Source organism: Mirounga leonina, unplaced genomic scaffold, assembly GCF_011800145.1.
Source record: "Mirounga leonina isolate KUSES-001 unplaced genomic scaffold, KU_Mleo_1.0 Mir_171, whole genome shotgun sequence".
In the NCBI taxonomy this organism is placed as follows: Eukaryota; Metazoa; Chordata; class Mammalia; order Carnivora; family Phocidae; genus Mirounga; species Mirounga leonina.
In genome coordinates this window covers 22,081,341-22,098,415 of record NW_023270436.1, presented here as the reverse complement: position 1 = coordinate 22,098,415, position 17,075 = coordinate 22,081,341, and the positions used below count along the sequence as shown (strand labels likewise).

Genomic DNA, 17,075 nt, shown 5'->3' with positions numbered 1-17,075 from the left:
CTTCTGACCCACTGCTGCCTTCTAGCGCTGGGGGGCTGAAAGAAGAGCGCATCAGCCGGAGTACCTGGCCCTCCACTGCCCCACCTCTGACCCCCGGAGCTGAAAAGTCTAGAGCCAACCAAATCCCTTGATGGCACAATCCAGGTTTCAGTTTACCTGCAAGTCCAGGGCTCAGAAGACCCTTCACTGATGCATCTGGAGTACCGCCGGCTGTGGACTAGAGGAGAGGGGTTTGGAGCCCTTGAGGAGACTTTCGCCCTGGCCTGCATTGTCACCTGTTGCTCCTGACTGCTAGGGGGCCTGGCTCCCACCCAAGAGCCCTGTGCGTGCACTGCCAGGGTCACGGCTCCCCACCCCTCTACCACCGAGGGCGGAGTTGTGCAGGAAAAGCTGTCCGCAGTGGAGTGGTGTTGGGTGAACAGGTCCAGGACCACGTGGCTGGGGGTGAGGAGAAAGTCTGGCCTGCTCCAATGGAGCACCTGGGGTTTGCCCTCGTGTAAAGCTGTGCTCAGGCCTCAGACCATTGTGGGCAGGACCTGACCATGATTGTGCCTTTCATCCACTCACAGGGCACCTGGCATGATGGGACCCAGCAGAGTCTTAACACTTGCAGAGAGTGGGGCGCCTGGGTGGCTCAGTCGATTAAAGCATCTGCCTTCGGCTCCGGTCATGATGAAGGCTCCGGTCATGATCTCCAGGTCCTGGGATCAAGTTCCAGGTCAGGCTTCCTCCTCAGCAGGGAGTCTGCTTCTCCCTCTCCTTCTGCCCCTCCCCTCTGCTCATGCTCTGTCTGTCTGTCTCTCTCTCTCAGATAAAGTCTTTTTTTTTTTTTAATTTTTAAAATTTATTTGTCAGAGAGCAGAAGCAGGGGAAGCGGCAGAGGGAGAAGCAGCCTCCCCGCTGAGCAGGGAGCCCAATGCCAGGGTCAATCCCAGGACTCTGAAATCATGACCTGAGCCGAAGGCAGACACTTAACAAACTGAGCCACCCAAGCACCCCTCAAATAAATAAAATCTAAAAAAAAAAAGAAACCGAGGCAGAGAGCATGCTCACTCCCAGTTCCCCAAGCCTGGGCCTTCCCACATCACTGCATCAGAAAAACAAGCATCCAGGGGCACCATTAAGGCCCAGGCTTTTAGGAGACGTGCTTTAGGGGATAGCCAGTCAGTCCCAACTCTGTACCCTTTGGCTTCCCTGTTTCCCCCCACCTTACTGAGGACCCATCATGTGCCTCTTCTCTCTCCTCAGGTCACACTGCCTGGTCCTGACGTGCTCGGGCCTGCCCCCTCAGGGCCTGACACCTCTCGGGAGCCTTAGCATCCTGCCGAGGTTCTGAGCCTTCCCAGCCAGTCAGGGAATTCAGCCAGGAGCCTGAGGGGTTCCCTGTGTGCCAGACACTGGGCTAAGGCCTGTGGGGTGACCTCATTTTCTTTTCTTTATCTTCAGCTAGTGGTTTGCTTTTTAAAATTTTTTTTCCTATGGAGAGGGCTAGATTCTGGACCATTGGTAAAAGATAAGCCACACAAAAGATCCCTCCCACCCTTCCTCAGTTCTTAGTTTTTCTCCCTAGAGGCAAACTTTGTTGCTAGATTTGGTTTTTTTTTTTTTCAGGAATATTCTGTATTAGATTAGAAGCAGATCCACAGAGATATTTACCAAACAAATGGCAGCACATTCCAGATACTACCAGCACTTTGCTTTTCTTAACCTATCAGTATAAACAGACCCACCTCAGAATTTCTTGTGTGAACAGGTTGCCATTAGCTGGTGCCTATGGATGGACATTCGGGCTGTTTCCATCTTCTGTGAGTCCAAGCAACAGTGCAGTAAATATCTGCCTACATACGCCCTTGCTCATGGGCAACAGATGTAGCTGTAGGATCTAGCTCCAGAATTGCTAGACCGGAGAGTATAGCATTTTCTGTTTTAAATCGTACTTCTTGTTTTGAGAAGGCAATGTATTCACATGGCTCAAAATCCAAAAGGCAAAAAAAGAAGTGAAAAATCCTACTCCTCATTCCTCTCTGCAAAGGAACCAATGTTACCTTCCAAAGAGACTCAAAGATGTCTAATACGGCTTTTTCCCCTTTTATACACAATGGGTAGCATAGAATACACCCCGATCTGCACTATATTCTATGTTGGAGACTTCTAGATTATCAGCCCATTACAGAGAGGGTCCTCATGCCTTTTTATAATGGCTGTGTGGTTTTCCATCGAATGGAGGTACTATCCCAAAGCAGAAGCCCCACAATGCCCATTGAGTTGGTCTTGGGTGTTGCTAGTACGAGTAATACTGCAAAGAATATTCTTTTTTTTTTTTTAAGATTTTTTTATTTATTATTTGACAGAGAAAGAATGAGAGAGAGAGAGAGAGAGCACATGAGAAGGGGGAGGGTCAGAGGGAGAAGCAGACTCCCCGCCAAGCAGGGAGCCCGATGCGGGACTCGATCCCGGGATTCCGGGATCATGACCTGAGCCGAAGGCAGTCGCTCAACCGACTGAGCCACCCAGGCGCCCGAATATTCACTTTCATACATGGATAAATTCCTCAGGCACAAGTTGCTGGGTCAAAGGTAGGTGCGCTCATAATTTTGATAGCTCTTGCTAAAAATTCTCCAATTTACATTCCTGCCAGCCAGGAGTGAGATGCCTCCGTTCCCCCATACCGTCACAGACAACCCAGTGTACAGATGTGTGCCAAACTGATGGTGAAGAGTGGTACTTTACTGTTTTCTTTTTTTTTTTTTAAGATTTTATTTATTTGACAGATATAGCGAGAGAGGGAACACAAGCGGGGGGGAGTGGGAGAGGGAGAAGCAGGCTTCCCGCCGAGCAGAGAGCCCGATGCGGGGCTCGATCCCAGGACCCTGGGACCATGACTTGAGCCGAAGTCAGACGCTTAATGACAGCCACCCAGGCGCCTCGCTTACTGTGTTTTCAATGTGCCTCCTTTTGTGTGTTTGCAGCCATTTGCATGTCCTATTCTCTTTTTTTTTTAAGATTTTATTTATTTATTTGACAGAGAGAGACACAGTGAGAGAGGGAACACAAGCAGGGGGAGTGGGAGAGGGAGAGGCAGGCTTCCCGCTGAGCGGGGAGCCCGATGTGGGGCTCAATCCCAGGACCCTGGAATCGTGACCCGAGCCGAAGGCAGACGCCTAACGACTGAGCCACCCAGGCACCCCCCTATTCTCTTTTTTTAAAAGATTTTATTTATTGATTTATTTGAGAGTGAGAGTGAATGCGCACGCGTGGGGGTTGGGGGCAGAGGGAGAGGGAGAGAGAATCTCAAGCAGACTGCACTGAGTGCAGAGCCTGATGTAGGGCTTGATCTCACAACCCTGAGATCATGACCTGAGCTGAGATCAAGAGTCAGATGCTTAACTGACTGAGCCATCCAGGTGCCCCTGCATGTCCATTCTGTGAGCTGCTTCATATTCATATTTCATATTTTTTGCCCATTTGTATAATTATTGGTCCTCTTCTTATTGATCTGTCATTATTTCTCCCCATTTTGTTACAGTCTTTTACTTTACCATGCCGAAATTGTTTTTGTATGCTATCTTTCTTTAATCTCTTTTATACTTGCCTGATCTGGTGCTTGTCTGATCTTCATTTGTGCATTTCAATCCTGTTCCATCTGGGCTTTATGTTAGGGACAAGGTAGGGATCCAACTTTCTCTTTTCCCAGATGGTTACCCAGTTGTCTCCACACCATTCACTGAGTAATTCATCTTTTCCCCACAGAGCTGAAATGTCATTTGTAACATGTATTACATTTCCATATGTATATGAGTGCTTTTGTGGACCCTGTTCTGCCGCAGAGAATTTTGTCTATTCATTGGCCACTGCATTTTTTAAAAAAAGTATTGTACCTTTATATTTCTATATTTATAGTGCCCTCTTATTCACCCTCTTTGTCCCAGTTGAACTTTAAAACTAGTTTGTCCTTGGGTGCGTGGATGGTTCAGTTGGTTAAGCGACTGCCTTCGGCTCAGGTCATGATCCCAGAGTCACAGGATGGAGTCCCGCATCAGGCTCCCTGCTCAGTGGGGAGCCTGCTTCTCCTTCTACCTGCTGCTCCCACTGCTCATACTCTCTGTCAAAATCTTTTTTTAAAAAAAGAATAATATATATTTATAAAATAAGTTATGTAATATATAATTTGTAAACTAAACTCCAGACTTTATTCAGATTTGACTAGTTTACCCACTCATGTCCTCATTCTGTTCCCAGATCCCACATTCCATGTGGTTGTCATGTCTCCTCAGGCTCCTCTAATCTGTGACAGTTTCTCAGACTTTGTTTTTTCCTGACCTTGACAATTTCAAGGAGTACTGGTGGGGTATGTTGTAGACTAGCCCTCAATTTCGGTCTGTCTGATGTTTTTCTCGTGGTTAGACGGGGTTGTGGGTTTAAGACCAGAGAGTTGCCCTTCTTTGTTACATCAGATCAGGGGCACACAACATCGGTCTATCACTGTCACGTTAGCCTGATCACTTGGCCAAGGTCGTGTTTCCAGCTTTCTCCACTGTGGAGTTACTCTCTTCCCCTTCCCCTAGTCTGTTCTTTAGAAGCAAGTCACTAAGTGCAGCCTACACTTGGGAAGGATTGTGGGGGCAGGGAGTAGCTACAGAATGACTTGAAATCCTTCTGTAGGAAAGAATTGGTTTCTTCTCCCATATTTATTTATTAATTCAGTCATTTATATCAGTCTGGACTAATGGATATTTATTTTCCAATTTGGATTTAATCCAAAAGTGCATTATTTATTTTGTTGCATACATTGTTCCAATTTGGCCATTGGGAGCTCTTTCGGGTAGCCTCTGCGTCCCTTTGATGTGGCCCATCCTTCCGTTACTTTGCGGCTTCCCTTGCTTTCTGGCATTACAAGATGCTCCAGGCTCATCTTGTATTTGTCCTGCCCCAACCCTAGCATCAGCCATTTCTCCAAGGAGCATGGTGCCTTTCATTGGCGAGTGGCCTTAGAAACCAAGATCTAAGTGCTGGGTGTGTTTGTGGCTCCTGGGCTAGCACTTCTAGGACCTCTCAGCAGACAGAGCTGGGAAATATTTGTGTGCACACTTACCCATGTAGACACACATGTCCCTCCGTTGTTTTGTAACTAGTAGCTATTTGCATATAAAAATGAAATTGTTTTATATGTACAAGTCTTTTACCCCTCCCACCTTACTAAATTATCTTGTTTTTTTCTCCGTTTTATCTCATCTCCTCCCACAACTGTGTGAAGTCAAGACCATTGTTATCCCATTATGGAGAGGGAAACAGGCTTAGGGAGTTTAAGTAATTTGCACAGATTACACACTCCTGGGAGGAGACCTCAAACTCAGCCCCACTCTGTGCTGCCTCCTCGTGTCCTGAGGGCCTTCAAAAGGCTGCCCACTACACTCAGTGGGTGGCATTATAAGGATGACCAAGGACCCACACTATATGCCAAGCATCTGAGAGAGGGGTACCCCCCATCCAGGGCTCAGGGGGTGAGTCACTGTTGGGACAAGTGGACTTGTGGACAAGTGATAAAGGTCAGGACAGACCATGATGCAAGGTCGGGATGGGGCCCAGAGCAAATGCTCCTGGGAGCTGGATGCAGTCCAGGGTGCTCGACCCCAGGAAAGGGCTGGAATCAGGCCAGCTGGGGAGAAGCTGTGTGGGCACAGGTGGCAGGGAAGGGCGGTGCTCAGCAGGCTGGCATCAGGAGGCTGTGGGCTCAGGATTCTCCACCCGGTGCCTGCCCTGCCCCTGCCCAGGGCCTCCCAACAGCCTCCCAGCCTACCCCACTTTCTGTGGCTTAACCCTTCAGGGCTCAGCTTAGGTGTGGCATTAGGCCTTTCCTAAGCCCCCAACCTCAGTAGGCTGGTGCCTCCCCTGGGTCACCTCAGCCCCAGAGACCCCAGGCCTTTCCATCTGTCTGTGCCTGGCTGCATGCCTGGCTCCTTCACAAGCCACAGAGGGCAGGCAGGAACCAGCCTGGCCACCATGGGCCCAGCACCAGGTCCTATGCTCCACAGGAACAGATGTATGGATGCTTGATGAGTGCTCTCTGGAGCACCGAATGGGAAGCATGTGAGGAGCCTGGGAGCCGTGGTGCAACAGACAGCACTCCGGCTGCCTCTCCTTGGGGAAGGAGTGAGGGGACCGCCAAGGGAAACTTAGAAATTCACATCCCAGCCCAAGTTCTCTGGCTTGCTAGTCTTTGGGAAGCCTGGCACCTGGGAGGCCCACTCCCATCACTGCTCGGCTCAGTCGCCACGAATGAAAGGGGCTTCCTCAAAGTCCCTTCCCACGGGGTCACAGGCTTCAACTGATCTTTTCCTGAAGGCCCTCTGGTCCCTGGGCTGCTCAGATAGTCAGACCTGATGGCTCAATGTCCGGGTTCCAGTGCCCGCCCCACCACTCTCCTGCTGGGAAATCTCAGGAAAACCTTTGCACCCTTGGGCCTCAGTGAGCATGCAGCTATGGGTCAGGGCGTGGGACCTCACAGGCCCTTGCTAAACGGGGACTGCTGCTAGGGGTGCTGGCGCACGAGTTTCCTAGGGAATGGGTCACCCCTGTGCGGTCTGCAGGGCTTTTTAGGAGCTTTAGGACATTCCCCGTCCAGTGTCCTCCATCATTCCCAAACCATGCAAACCATGCACTGAGAAAGCACACTGGGACCCAGAGATGCCCCCCACCCACCCACACACAGCTCTGTTTGCTGGTTCTGAAGAAGCCTTGCCCAGTAAGGCACTCTGTCAGAAAGTGAAGCAAGGAAGGTTTTCCGGAGGAAGGACATGCAGAACTAGCTCCCAAGGGTGGTCTTGTTCCCAAGGAGCGAGAAGAGAGGGTGCTCCAGTCAGAGATGCGGGTCCCACCCAGGGCCTTAAGGAAGACTGTCCTGATGTCAGCCCCGCACCCTCCTGAATGCCAAAACGGAAGGGGAGCTTAGTTTATTTATGCTCAGCCTTGTTCGCCAAAGGAATTGAGGCAGCTCACAAAACCCATAAGTCTGAAATATTATAGAGTAGGGAAGTTGGGTGAAGGGAAAGAATCATGGCAGGAAAGGAAGATGAAGCCAGTAGTCCCCCACTCACTGGGCTTGAAGACCTGGAACACCTGCCAGAGGTAGCCACAAGTCTGGCTCTGAGCTCCCTAGTGGCTGAGGAGAAGAGTGAAAGCAGACCCAGTATGGGAAGATGAAAACACAACCAGTACACAACCTTCTGTTGCCATCACCTGCTTCCCTGGAGGATGCACCCTCTCCTCACTTCAGGGTTAAGCTCCCCTCTCTCCTCCACTGCCCACTCTACACTCCTACAATTCCTGGATCCCATGTGTTCTAGAACCTACTCTCCTAAGGTAGGATTTTTCCCTCTCTTTCCCTCCCTGCCTCTCCGGTGAGCTTTAAGACTGGGAATGCTTGTTGAAGAGACACCCAAGTGAAAACCTTGGTCAGTGCAGAAACATAGAGCTGTCTGTACCTGTGCATCTGGTCAGAGAAACGGGAGAGCCCCCCTCTGCAGGGAGGAGGCAAGCAGAATCAGAGGATGGGGGCTGGACAAACCCAGACTTTCCAAGCTGTAATGGTGAAGGAGCTTCTCACTAGCTCCAGGGAAGGGGGAATTTGGGCTTCGAGGGAAGCTACAGGCTACAGGTGGAGAAAACTTGGCCTTAGCAGTGACAGAGGTGATGCTGACCAATTTCTGGATCTTTCAGCCTTGTTGGGACAGGGCTTCGGGGCTGAGCTTCTGTGACCCGGTGTGTACCAGGCTCAGCACACTCTGTCCAGCCCCACCTGTATGACGGCCACCTGATATATTGTTTCATGCTGGACATTCACCTCTGTGTGCAGGACCAAAGTGGGAGGGCTCCTCAGAGGAGACCACAGGCTGTGCGTCAGGGGCCGCCCACTGCCCCCCAACCTTGGAGAGCCCCCTCCCGGGCCTGTTTTCCTCTCTCAAACGGAGATAACCAGGATAAGGCTGTAGATTGAGTGATCACTAGGCAACAGCTTAGTAAAGGGCCCAGCACGTAGTAGGATCTCAAGCAAGGTGCCTGCGTCTGATGGCTGCGGAGCAGAGAGCCGGCGCAGCGCGGAGACTCGCCCAAGGTCACACAGCTGGGGCTGTAGATCCGACCCGGGCGGCCTGGCTCCAGCGGGCTGGGATTGTCTGGAGCCAGCTTGCCGGAAAGGTGTTTGGAGGAGCGGACGCGGACGTGGGCGGGAAGGGACTTCTATTTTGGAGCGGGTGAGAGGAGCGCGGGACACGGAGGGGGCTGGATCCCTCCCCCGGCTCCCTGCGCCCCAGTCACCTTCCCGCGACCCTTCCCGGGAGGAGCGTCCCGGGCGGGTAGGGGGGAGGTGGGGAGGGGCGGGCCGGCGGTTACCTCATCGCCGCCTCCGGGAAGCTCCGCTCGCTCGCTCGCTCGCGCCGCTGGCTGGGGCGGCGACTCAGGGCGCCGGAGCGACAGAAGGACGGGGGGACGGAAGCACCGAGGGGCAGCGCCGCCCCCGCGCCCCGATCCGCTGCGGGACCCGCGCGGCCAGAAGGTCGGACCTCGGTGCTCGCGCTGCCGGCGGCGCCTCCAGCCGCGCTGCGGGGCGGAGGCGGTGTCTGCTCGGCGCGCGGGGTCTGTTCTCTCCCGAGCTTCGGCACCTGCCGGAGCTGCTCGCGCGTCCTCCGTCGGCCTGCTCGGCTGTCTGTCTGCCCTCCGACCACCGCCCGCTCAGTCCTCTGGCCCGGCCTCTCCCGGCCCACGGTGCTCCGGGCGGCGATGAGGAGCGCGGGGCCAGAGCGCACCGGGCAGGGCACGCGGGGCTCACGGCGCGCCGCTGGCCCATGAGGCTTTCCAGCGCTGGGCGCGGCAGGGCGCGCGGGCCATGGGGGGCAGCCTGCGGGTGGCCGTGCTGGGCGCCCCGGGCGTGGGCAAGACGGCCATCATCCGCCAGTTCCTGTTCGGTGACTATCCCGAACGCCACCGGCCCACGGACGGGCCACGCCTCTACCGGCCCGCGGTGCTGCTCGACGGCGCGGTCTACGACCTGAGCATCCGCGACGGCGACGGCGCTCGTCCGGGTCAGAACCCCGGGGGTCCAGAGGTAGCCGCTCGAGGGGCGGGCAGGGGCGTGTAACAGCGTGTGTGTATGTGTGACGGGTGCTCGGTGCACACGTGCGTGTCTGCCTGGACAGCCCCGGGGTGCCCAACTGTGTTCATGGATTGAAGGATGAACGTGTCCTGGGGGGTTTGTGTGTGTCTCTCTCCTTCTTGACGGCCTGGAGCTGCCCAAGATCAGGCCCGAGGCCCTGCGATTTTGAAAAGCGGCTTTTTCTCACTCGCCTAAAGTGCCTGTATATTTGCCTGCCTCCGCTGGTGGCTCTGGATCAGTGCACGGCAAGCATGGTTGTGTCTCCCTGAGGGTGAGCACTGTATGTTTGGGGCCTTAGGCAGAGCCTCAGTGGGGGGAGGATGGGGCCAGACACAGGTGTACTTTCTAGGGCGGTCATTCTCTGCTCCCTTATTCCTGTGACTCGTTTAGCAATTTGTGCGAAGTCCAGGACAGACTTTGAATTCTTGGAGCTGGAGGCCTCCGAGAGGTGAAGAGGAAAGAGCATGCAGAATTAAGCAGGGCTTCCTGGAAGGGGTGACGTTGGGGCTGACCCTGGAAGGATGAGTGAAGTTTTGATTAAAAGAAGTGGCAGAAGCCTGCCAGGTGGAAGGAACAGCATGTGCTTAGCGGGGGAGGCCCGAATGTGTACAGCTGTCCATAATCCATGGTCTCCGAGGGCCTGGGGAATAGGGAGCCCAGGGCTTAGAGGCAGCTGTAGTAAATAGGGAGGGAGGGCTCAAGGGGCCCCGAGCCGAGCTTTGGAAAGCTGGAAGGAGGAAGCTAGGGGGTGGGCCGAGAGGAGGCCGAGAGTGAGGAGGGCTGGTAGCTGACGGGCTTCAGGCCCGGGTTAGAAATTTTTACCCTAGCCACCGTGAAGACCGTAAGGGCCTAGGGAGCTTGGTGGGGGGAGATGGCGCACAAGGGGTGGGGCCGGCCGGGGCCTGAGGATGAACTGTGGGTTTAGCGTCAAGACCCTTCAGAGGGTTTGGCAGTCAGAGAGTGAGAAAGGGTCTTCTGGCAAACTCTGGCCTCCCGCCCCAGGAGTGGCCAGACCCCAAGGACTGGAGCTTGCAGGACACGGACGCCTTCGTGCTCGTCTATGACATCTGCAGCCCGGACAGTTTCGACTACGTGAAGGCGCTTCGGCAGCGCATCTCGGAGACCAGGTGGGGACGCGGCCACAGGTGTGTGTGGGCAGAGGAGGGGAGCTTTTGCCAGACTGGCTGGGCCTTTGCCCAAGGGCAGTGGGTGGGTTCTTCCCCAGTCCTGGCCGGGTCTCGGGCCTGCCAGCTATGGGGTCTTTGGGCCCCTCGGGTCTGGTATTTCCTTGGGGGGGGGTGTCTTTGGCCACAGGAGTGTATATACCCACTGGGGGGGAGGGGTCTCGGGCCGTGGGGTGTCCGGCACGGCAGCCCGCGTCCTCATTTGGCCCACAGGCCGGCGGGCGCACCCGAGGCTCCCATCCTCGTGGTAGGCAACAAGCGGGACCGGCAGCGGCTGCGCTTCGGGCCTCGGCGCGCTCTGGCCGCCCTGGTGCGCAGGGGCTGGCGCTGCGGCTACCTCGAGTGCTCCGCCAAGTACAATTGGCACGTGCTGCGTCTTTTCCGCGAGCTGCTGCGTTGCGCTTTGGTGCGCGCGCGCCCTGCGCACCCGGCCCTGCGCCTGCAGGGGGCGCTGCACCCGGCGCGCTGCAGCCTCATGTGACTGAACTGGACGACGACGCCGATGGTGGGGGGAGGGTGGTTTGATTGGAACAACCGGGTACCTGGATTGGACGAAATTGCCCAACTTCTCTCGGATTGGACAGGACAAAGTCTCCTCCCTGATTGGATGAGGAAACCTCCCAGTCAGTCTCCTGGGCGACAGGACTCTCTTTGAGCCTCATTGGACCTAGCCAGGCCCCAGGCTACATTGGGCTCAAGCAGTCCTTTCTGGGGCCTCATTGGGTTACAATCCCATTGGACTTGGTTATTCTGATTGGAAGCTCTCAGGTTGCTCCTGCGGCTTCACTGGACAAACTCTTAAGTCACACCTCTCGGGAGGTAATAAAGGGGAAAACAATGCAAGCGCACCTCCCATTTCTCGGATGGGCCGCAGGGTCTCAAGCTTCGAGGTCAGAGCTGCCAGGCATTGCTCCCTGGCACCTAATGCCTGAATCCCAACATGTAATAAGCGTTCCCCAAAAGGTGTGATGGCCCCAAGGCTGATCCCAAGAAGCAGACACAAGTGGCTGGAACAATACTTTACTGTCAGGCTCTGCAGGGCCACAGGACCTCAGGAGGGGTCCTCACTGGCCTCCTCTAAGGCATTCAATAATATTAGTAATTAAATAGCAACGCTCATCCCCCAACCGGAATGTACGACAGAGGTCCCATTGTGCCATGTGGTCCCAAGGGGTCTGGTCCCATGAGGTCTGGTACCCGAGAGACAGGGGTGGGGGGGCTCCCTGATGCAGAGGGGTTAAGGCCACGAAGGAAAAGGAAGAGAAGGAATGTGGGCCTGGGGTGGGGCCGGGGGTGGGGAGGGGGCAACTGGGCTGTTTCATCACATCCAGGAATCCGGCTCTGCCCTTGGGCTCACAGAGTGCAGGGCATGCCAGGACCCAGGCTCTGTGGATCCAGATGGACGTCGAGGGCCCCGAGGCGTGGGGATGCGTGAGGGTTTTCGGTCTGGCTGTGTGTCCATCCGGCCCCGTGCCCAGGTCCTTGGGAGCTCCAGGCCAGCCGGGGGGCTTCCAGGTGCGTCTGGTGGGCCCCCCACACCAGGGCAGGGGCTGCCTTCATCAGAAGAGCTGGACAGGACTGGGCCTCGGGGCCCGGGCAGCCCATTGGCCATCCGGCCAGAGTCCCCAGGTTGGCCACACTTGCCACCCAGGACGCTGAGGGATGAAGAGGAGCTGCTGGAGGAACAGTAGGCCGAGTCAGGAGCTGAGGGGTCTGGGGCCCGAGCTGGGTCAGAGGCTGGTCCTGCGGGGCTCCCGCCAGCAGCGGCCTCAAGGGCTCGGGCATTGGCCAGGAACTCCTCTTCCAAGCGCCGGAACAGCTGCTGCTCCTGCTTCGGGTCAAGCTGTAGCGGGGTGCGGAAGGCACTGGCCGGTGTGGCGCCCGCCTCTGGGGTGGGGCTGGAGACCCGGAGAGGCCGGGGCGCCGCAGGGCTGCGAGCCCGGGCAGTCTGGGGGCTGCTCCTGCCCGAGCCCCTGCTGGCCCTGCCCCGGGGCACCCACGAGTGCTGCCCGTCTCGGTCCCTGCGCACCAGCAGCGTGGCCTGCTCGTCGCGGCTCTGGCTCCGGGCCCGCCGGGCGGGGCTGGGGGCCGACAGCTGGGCTGCCCTGCCTCCGGGGGCCCCACGGGGCCGCCCCCGATCCAGTCGGTCTCTGGACTGGCTGCGCGGGGCGGGGGGCCGTCTCGGGGAGGCCGGGGTGCCTGTGGTCAGCCGCTGGCTGGGCCGCTCCCTGCGGGGGCCGGTGCCTGAGTCTTCACCGCGGACACCAAGGGGGCCGCTCTGGGCTGAGGATGCTGAGGAGTCGCTGTCCCCGGAGTAGCGGCGGGAGCGGGGGTGGGGGGGCAGCTGGTCCCGGGCCCTGGGGCAGGGGAACGAGAGAGAGAGAGAGAGAGATGGGGCATCCAGAGACAGGACTGACATGCAGAAAGGGCCGGGAGAGGAAGGAACAAGCAGCCAAGTGGTTGGGGGCGGGGAAGACACCTGTGGTGGTGGTGGGTGGGTGGGGGTGGGGGCTGTCAAGGGCTTCGGTCCTCCTGGGGACTTCCAGAGAGAAGTGAGGGACTCGGCAGCAGCTTCCGGCAGCCGGGGCCACCCCCCGCCCCAAGGCAGCGGAAGAAGCCAGGCTCCGAGCTCCCCGTCCCCAGGCCTCCGGCTTCCTAGGCAGGCCAGGGGAAGCGGGTAGGACTGGCCGCCACCCAGCCCCCAGGGCCTGCCCCAGCTGTGTTGTTCGGCTGCTTGGGTTGCCATGGAGATAGGAAGCCAGGCCTGCCCCCACCCACGGGAACTTTTCCCAGGGTGTGAGTCACTCTGGAGCACAGGCTCCTTCGTCATCCAGGCCAGGGCGGACGCACCCCCCCGCCACCCTCGGGACCCCTCACCACCCCCCACCACCCCTTGGCCGTCCTGCCTCTCACCTGAGGGGGGTCTCTGTTCCCTCCTTTGAGGTGCGTAGGCTAATGGGCGTCACTTCTGGCCGGGAGCTCCGTCGCTCGCCCCCAGGGGCTGGGCTGCCAGCGCGAGGGCTGGGGGTGGGCGACACCCTCTGTGGGGAGAAGGTGCGAGCCCTGGGCTGGGGCGGGCGGTGGGCTGCGGGGGGTGAGAGAACAGGTGGCAGGTGAAGGGTGGTGCCACAGACACGAGTGCTCTGCCCGCCCAGCCCCCCCGCCCCCGCCATGGGCACTGACCCGAGGACGAGCAGCGGCACGGGTCATGCTTGTCCAGATAGTGCTCCAGAGTGTCCCAGCCGCCACCCACGCGCACCATCACGTGGCTTCTCAGCACCTGTGGGAGCCCAGCGTGGGCAGGTCACGGCCTGTCGGATGGGCCCGGCAGCCCCCCGTGGGCCTGCAGGGCCGCCCCGAGCTCTTACCCGCACAAAGATGAGGAGACTGGAGTCTCCCACGCGGTACTTCCCCTCCGAGACTTTGATCATGGGAAACTGGTCTGGGCAGGTGCAGTAGCCCAAGATCTCCCTCACCTGAGGTCAGACAGGAGAGACTGGTGGTCAGGGATCCAGTCCCTCCTCCTGGGGCCTGATGTCAGCAGCTCGAGGCTTAGGAGGAAGCAGGTCCTTCCGGGGAAACGGGGCACGGATTGCGTTGCCCCAGCCTTGGGTGCGGGCTCTACACTTGACCTTTCCCCAGCTCCCCTTCCCCTTTGGCTGTCAGAGGTCAGGGAGCTGACCAGGAAAGGATGGTGGCGCTGTGGTCAGGTGGGGGCTTGGGACCCCAGTGAGGCGCATCCCTCCAGCCCCAGAGCCTGGGGCAGTCCTGGAAGCCGTCCTCACTCCCCCTTCACCTACTTCACAGAGGCTGAGGCCCCACAGGGAGGCCAGGTCCTGGGAGGAGGCAGGCCGTGGGACACGAGTGCAGGGGACCCACACCACATCGGTGCCGCAGACGTGTAGGGTGGGTGTATACACACACACACACACACACACACAGGCCACACGCCCAGCAAGCACACATCTACCCACATGCCCCCGCCAAGGCCAGGAGCTGCCAGGCTGGCTATGTGGGCGGCCCTGCCCGCCTCCCAGCCCACAGTGGAGCCCGAGGAAATGAGCAGGTGGAGCATCGGGTGACCCTGGCCCAAGACAGGGGTGGGGTGGCAGCCTCTGCCCATGGCCAACCGGCTACCCCCTCTGGGATAGGCACATCATAGTCCTAACCTCCTGATAAGAAGGAAACTCTTGGCCAGGCTGCGGGGGCGGCAGGGATACCTAGGTCCCGAGAAGAGGAGGAGGGAGCTGGGGGTACGGTCTGGCACCTCTTGTGCTCACAGTAGAGCTGATCCCGTCCTCCTAAGAGGACTTCTGGCTCCTAGCAGCAGCTCTGGGCCTGGCTTCCCAGATCGGTGATGTGCGCAGGGCTGCGGGGGGAGTGCGTGGGCCTGTAGAGCCCTGGGGAGCTTCCCTCGGCACTCACCGAGAGCCTACTGTGTGCCGGGCATCTTGCTCAGAGCCAAGGGTCACAGGCACCCACTCAAACCTCAAGCTCTGTGATGTGGATGCAACTGTCTAGCCCTCGAGTACATACAGAAGGGGTCAAATCATGCGGCCCCCTGGATGAGGGAGTATACAGCACTTCTCTGGTGCACGGGGAGCCCTTAAAGGAAGCGGGGAGATCATGCAGTGCAGTTCAGATTTTATCCCTGGCCCAGCGGGGCCATGTGCCCTCCCCCAGCACTTCTCCCTCTCTGGGTGGTGCCCATCTCCTTGGGGCCAGGTATACACTTGATGCTCAACATGTGCACCACCCCATGGGACAGGCTGTCCCGTCCCTGGCACGCGGTGCGGGCGTAAGGCAGGGCCATGGGCGCGCGCCCTCACTGGCGGACTCACCAGCTCGTCGAGGTTGCGCAGGTCGCTGGGTGTCATGCGGGGCCCGCGGGCGGGAGCCCCTTCTGGGGTGGCAGTTTCGGGGGCATCCTCCTCGGCCGTGGGGGCATGGGGGGCCGGGGGTGCAGCACGTAGCTCCCGCTCGATCTCCTGTTCAAACTGCACAAGGCGAGGGGCGAGCAGGCCGAGGCGGGCCCCACGCCGCGCCACCTCCAGCAGGCACAGCACCACGCTTTTCTCGTTCTTTCGCAGCACCAGGTCCTCCGTCTCAAACATGAGCACTTCAGGCACGCCCAGCTCTGTTCGGCACCAGCCGATGAACGTGGCCACGTTGTCGCGGGCCATGAAAGAGCCAGGCGCCACACTGTGCGCCTGGAAGGCCACCCCGCGGGCTGGACGGGCAGTGGCCAAAGCGCGGGCGGCCTCGGTGACAGCATTGGCATGTTGGCACAGGGTGGTGCCCGTGGCCAGCCCCGTCAGGAAGCCATCACCACCGCTGGGCAGACCCAGGCCATACAAGGCGTTGAGCCACTCGGCCAGGTCCTCTTTCATGGCCTCCACGTAGGCCTCACTCGAGCGGAACGGCCGCACGCTCTTGGCTGCCGAACCCGCGATGCCCGCCACGGGGTCCGCCATGCTCGGGCCAGCCGAGTCACTGTGGGTGGGCAGGGACACAGGACTGCTGTGAGGACCCAGGAAGCACTCAGTACAGACTAAGCCGCTGACCACCTGCAACTCGCCAGTCATCTCAGGCCAGATGCCTGGTTTTGTGTGCTGGCTGTGAGAAACTTCACTGTACCTCAGTTTCCTCGTCTGTGAAATGGGTACAATAATAGTACCTTCCTTGCAGGACCTAATGAGATAATTTGTATGAATGACTTAGTATCTGTAAATGTTTGCTATTTCCCTCTGGGGGGTGGTGGGGGACTTGGCTGAATCCTCCCTCCCTGGCAGGCACACATGCATCCTTATTGCCCCCCATGGTAAGTGGAAAGCAGAGCCTTAGAGATGCAGCCCACAGGCGTGGACTCACAGTGGACAGGCAGGACCTGTCCAGGAATCCGGGTCCCAACCGCAGGAATGGTTAGGGCCATCACTCAGGGCTGGTACTCGGCCCACCTCCTCTGCGAAAGTCCCGGGTACTCCGTCAGCTCCCCTTCCCTAAGGACTGTGTCATTATAACAACGACATAACAGCAGTAACAGTAACCGCAATGCCCCTGCCCAGGGCTGAGTGTTAGTGATTTTATCTCCATTTTACAGATGAGGAAACTGAGGAGCAGAGAGGGCAAGGGCTCGCTCAAGGTCGCAGAGCAGTGCGTGGCAGAGCCAGGCCGACCTGAGCCGCGCTGCGGATCGCAAGAGCCAGGGGCAGCCCCGGGGGTGCCGGAGCCAGGCCCCGCCTCCTCCGAGGAGCCTCCCCAGCACCGCAGACCGGGTGCGTGCGGGGCCGGGACTCGGAAGGGCCTCTAACAGCCCCCGCTGGCCTCTCGGCTTCGGCCCAGAGAGGGTTCGGGGGCCGCCCAAGGTCACACAGCCCCGGGGAACGGAGGCCGCAGCTGCCAGGTACCCGTGAGTGCGCGCCAGGCAGGGGTTGCTGGGGGTCCCCGCGCTCACCTCGCTCATCCTGCGGCCTCGGGGAGCATCGCCCCGGCGGGGCCGAGCGGGGCCGGGCCGCCGCAGGGAGGCGCCGCCCGAGCCACAGCGATCCGGTCCCGCGGCTGAGGCCTCCGCACCCGCCCGCCCGCCGTCTCCGCCCCGCCTCCCTGGAATTCGGATCCGGCCCGAGGGGGCGGGCGGGGCCGCGCGCTCTTAAAGGGCCAGAGGTGTTCCGGGGCTGGCGAGGCGGACCGAGGGAGGAGCTGGAGTCTCCTGACTGGAGTGGGGGCGGGACCAGGGCCCCCAG

At 58.6% G+C, this 17,075-nt stretch overlaps 2 protein-coding genes across 5 annotated transcripts; one reads left to right on the top strand and one right to left on the bottom strand.

Moving 5' to 3' along the window:
* Window positions 1-8,401: 8,401 nt before the first annotated feature.
* RASL10A (RAS like family 10 member A) lies at window positions 8,402-11,175 on the top strand. Of its 2 annotated transcripts, XM_035017307.1 has the most exons (4): window positions 8,402-9,100; window positions 9,539-9,643; window positions 10,151-10,275; window positions 10,546-11,175. In XM_035017307.1, the coding sequence occupies exons 1-4, from the start codon at window positions 8,882-8,884 to the stop codon at window positions 10,811-10,813; spliced, it is 717 nt and encodes a 238-aa protein (XP_034873198.1). In that variant the 5' UTR covers window positions 8,402-8,881; the 3' UTR covers window positions 10,814-11,175. The 2 variants fall into 2 exon arrangements, with proteins under 2 accessions (XP_034873198.1, XP_034873199.1); XM_035017308.1 differs by lacking the exon at window positions 9,539-9,643.
* A 161-nt stretch (window positions 11,176-11,336) lies between these two features.
* On the bottom strand, window positions 11,337-16,907 carry GAS2L1 (growth arrest specific 2 like 1). Of its 3 annotated transcripts, none has more exons than XM_035017304.1 (6): window positions 16,787-16,907; window positions 15,174-16,023; window positions 13,701-13,808; window positions 13,516-13,612; window positions 13,246-13,417; window positions 11,337-12,689 (listed from the first exon to the last, which is right to left on the bottom strand). In XM_035017304.1, exons 2-6 carry the CDS (start codon window positions 15,915-15,917, stop codon window positions 11,654-11,656), a joined length of 2,157 nt encoding a protein of 718 aa, XP_034873195.1. In that variant the 5' UTR covers window positions 15,918-16,023; window positions 16,787-16,907; the 3' UTR covers window positions 11,337-11,653. The 3 variants fall into 3 exon arrangements, with proteins under 3 accessions (XP_034873195.1, XP_034873196.1, XP_034873194.1); XM_035017305.1 differs by having other exon boundaries at window positions 15,174-15,825; XM_035017303.1 differs by having other exon boundaries at window positions 15,174-16,907.
* Between the last annotated feature and the right edge of the window lie 168 nt (window positions 16,908-17,075).

Bases quoted from the DNA above. Each gene is read 5' to 3' on its own strand.
- RASL10A (XM_035017307.1), top strand. From the start codon at position 8,882: ATGGGGGGCAGCCTGCGGGTGGCCGTGCTGGGCGCCCCGGGCGTGGGC. The intron at 9,101-9,538 runs GTAGCCGCTCGA...TGACTCGTTTAG, and splicing joins AGAACCCCGGGGGTCCAGAG to CAATTTGTGCGAAGTCCAGG. The intron at 9,644-10,150 runs GTGACGTTGGGG...CTCCCGCCCCAG, and splicing joins AGCAGGGCTTCCTGGAAGGG to GAGTGGCCAGACCCCAAGGA.
- GAS2L1 (XM_035017303.1), bottom strand. From the start codon at position 15,917: ATGACTGGCGAGTTGCAGGTGGTCAGCGGCTTAGTCTGTACTGAGTGC. The intron at 13,613-13,700 runs GTAAGAGCTCGG...GGGCTCCCACAG, and splicing joins GTCTCCTCATCTTTGTGCGG to GTGCTGAGAAGCCACGTGAT. The intron at 12,690-13,245 runs GTGAGAGGCAGG...CCCCTGCCCCAG, and splicing joins GGAACAGAGACCCCCCTCAG to GGCCCGGGACCAGCTGCCCC.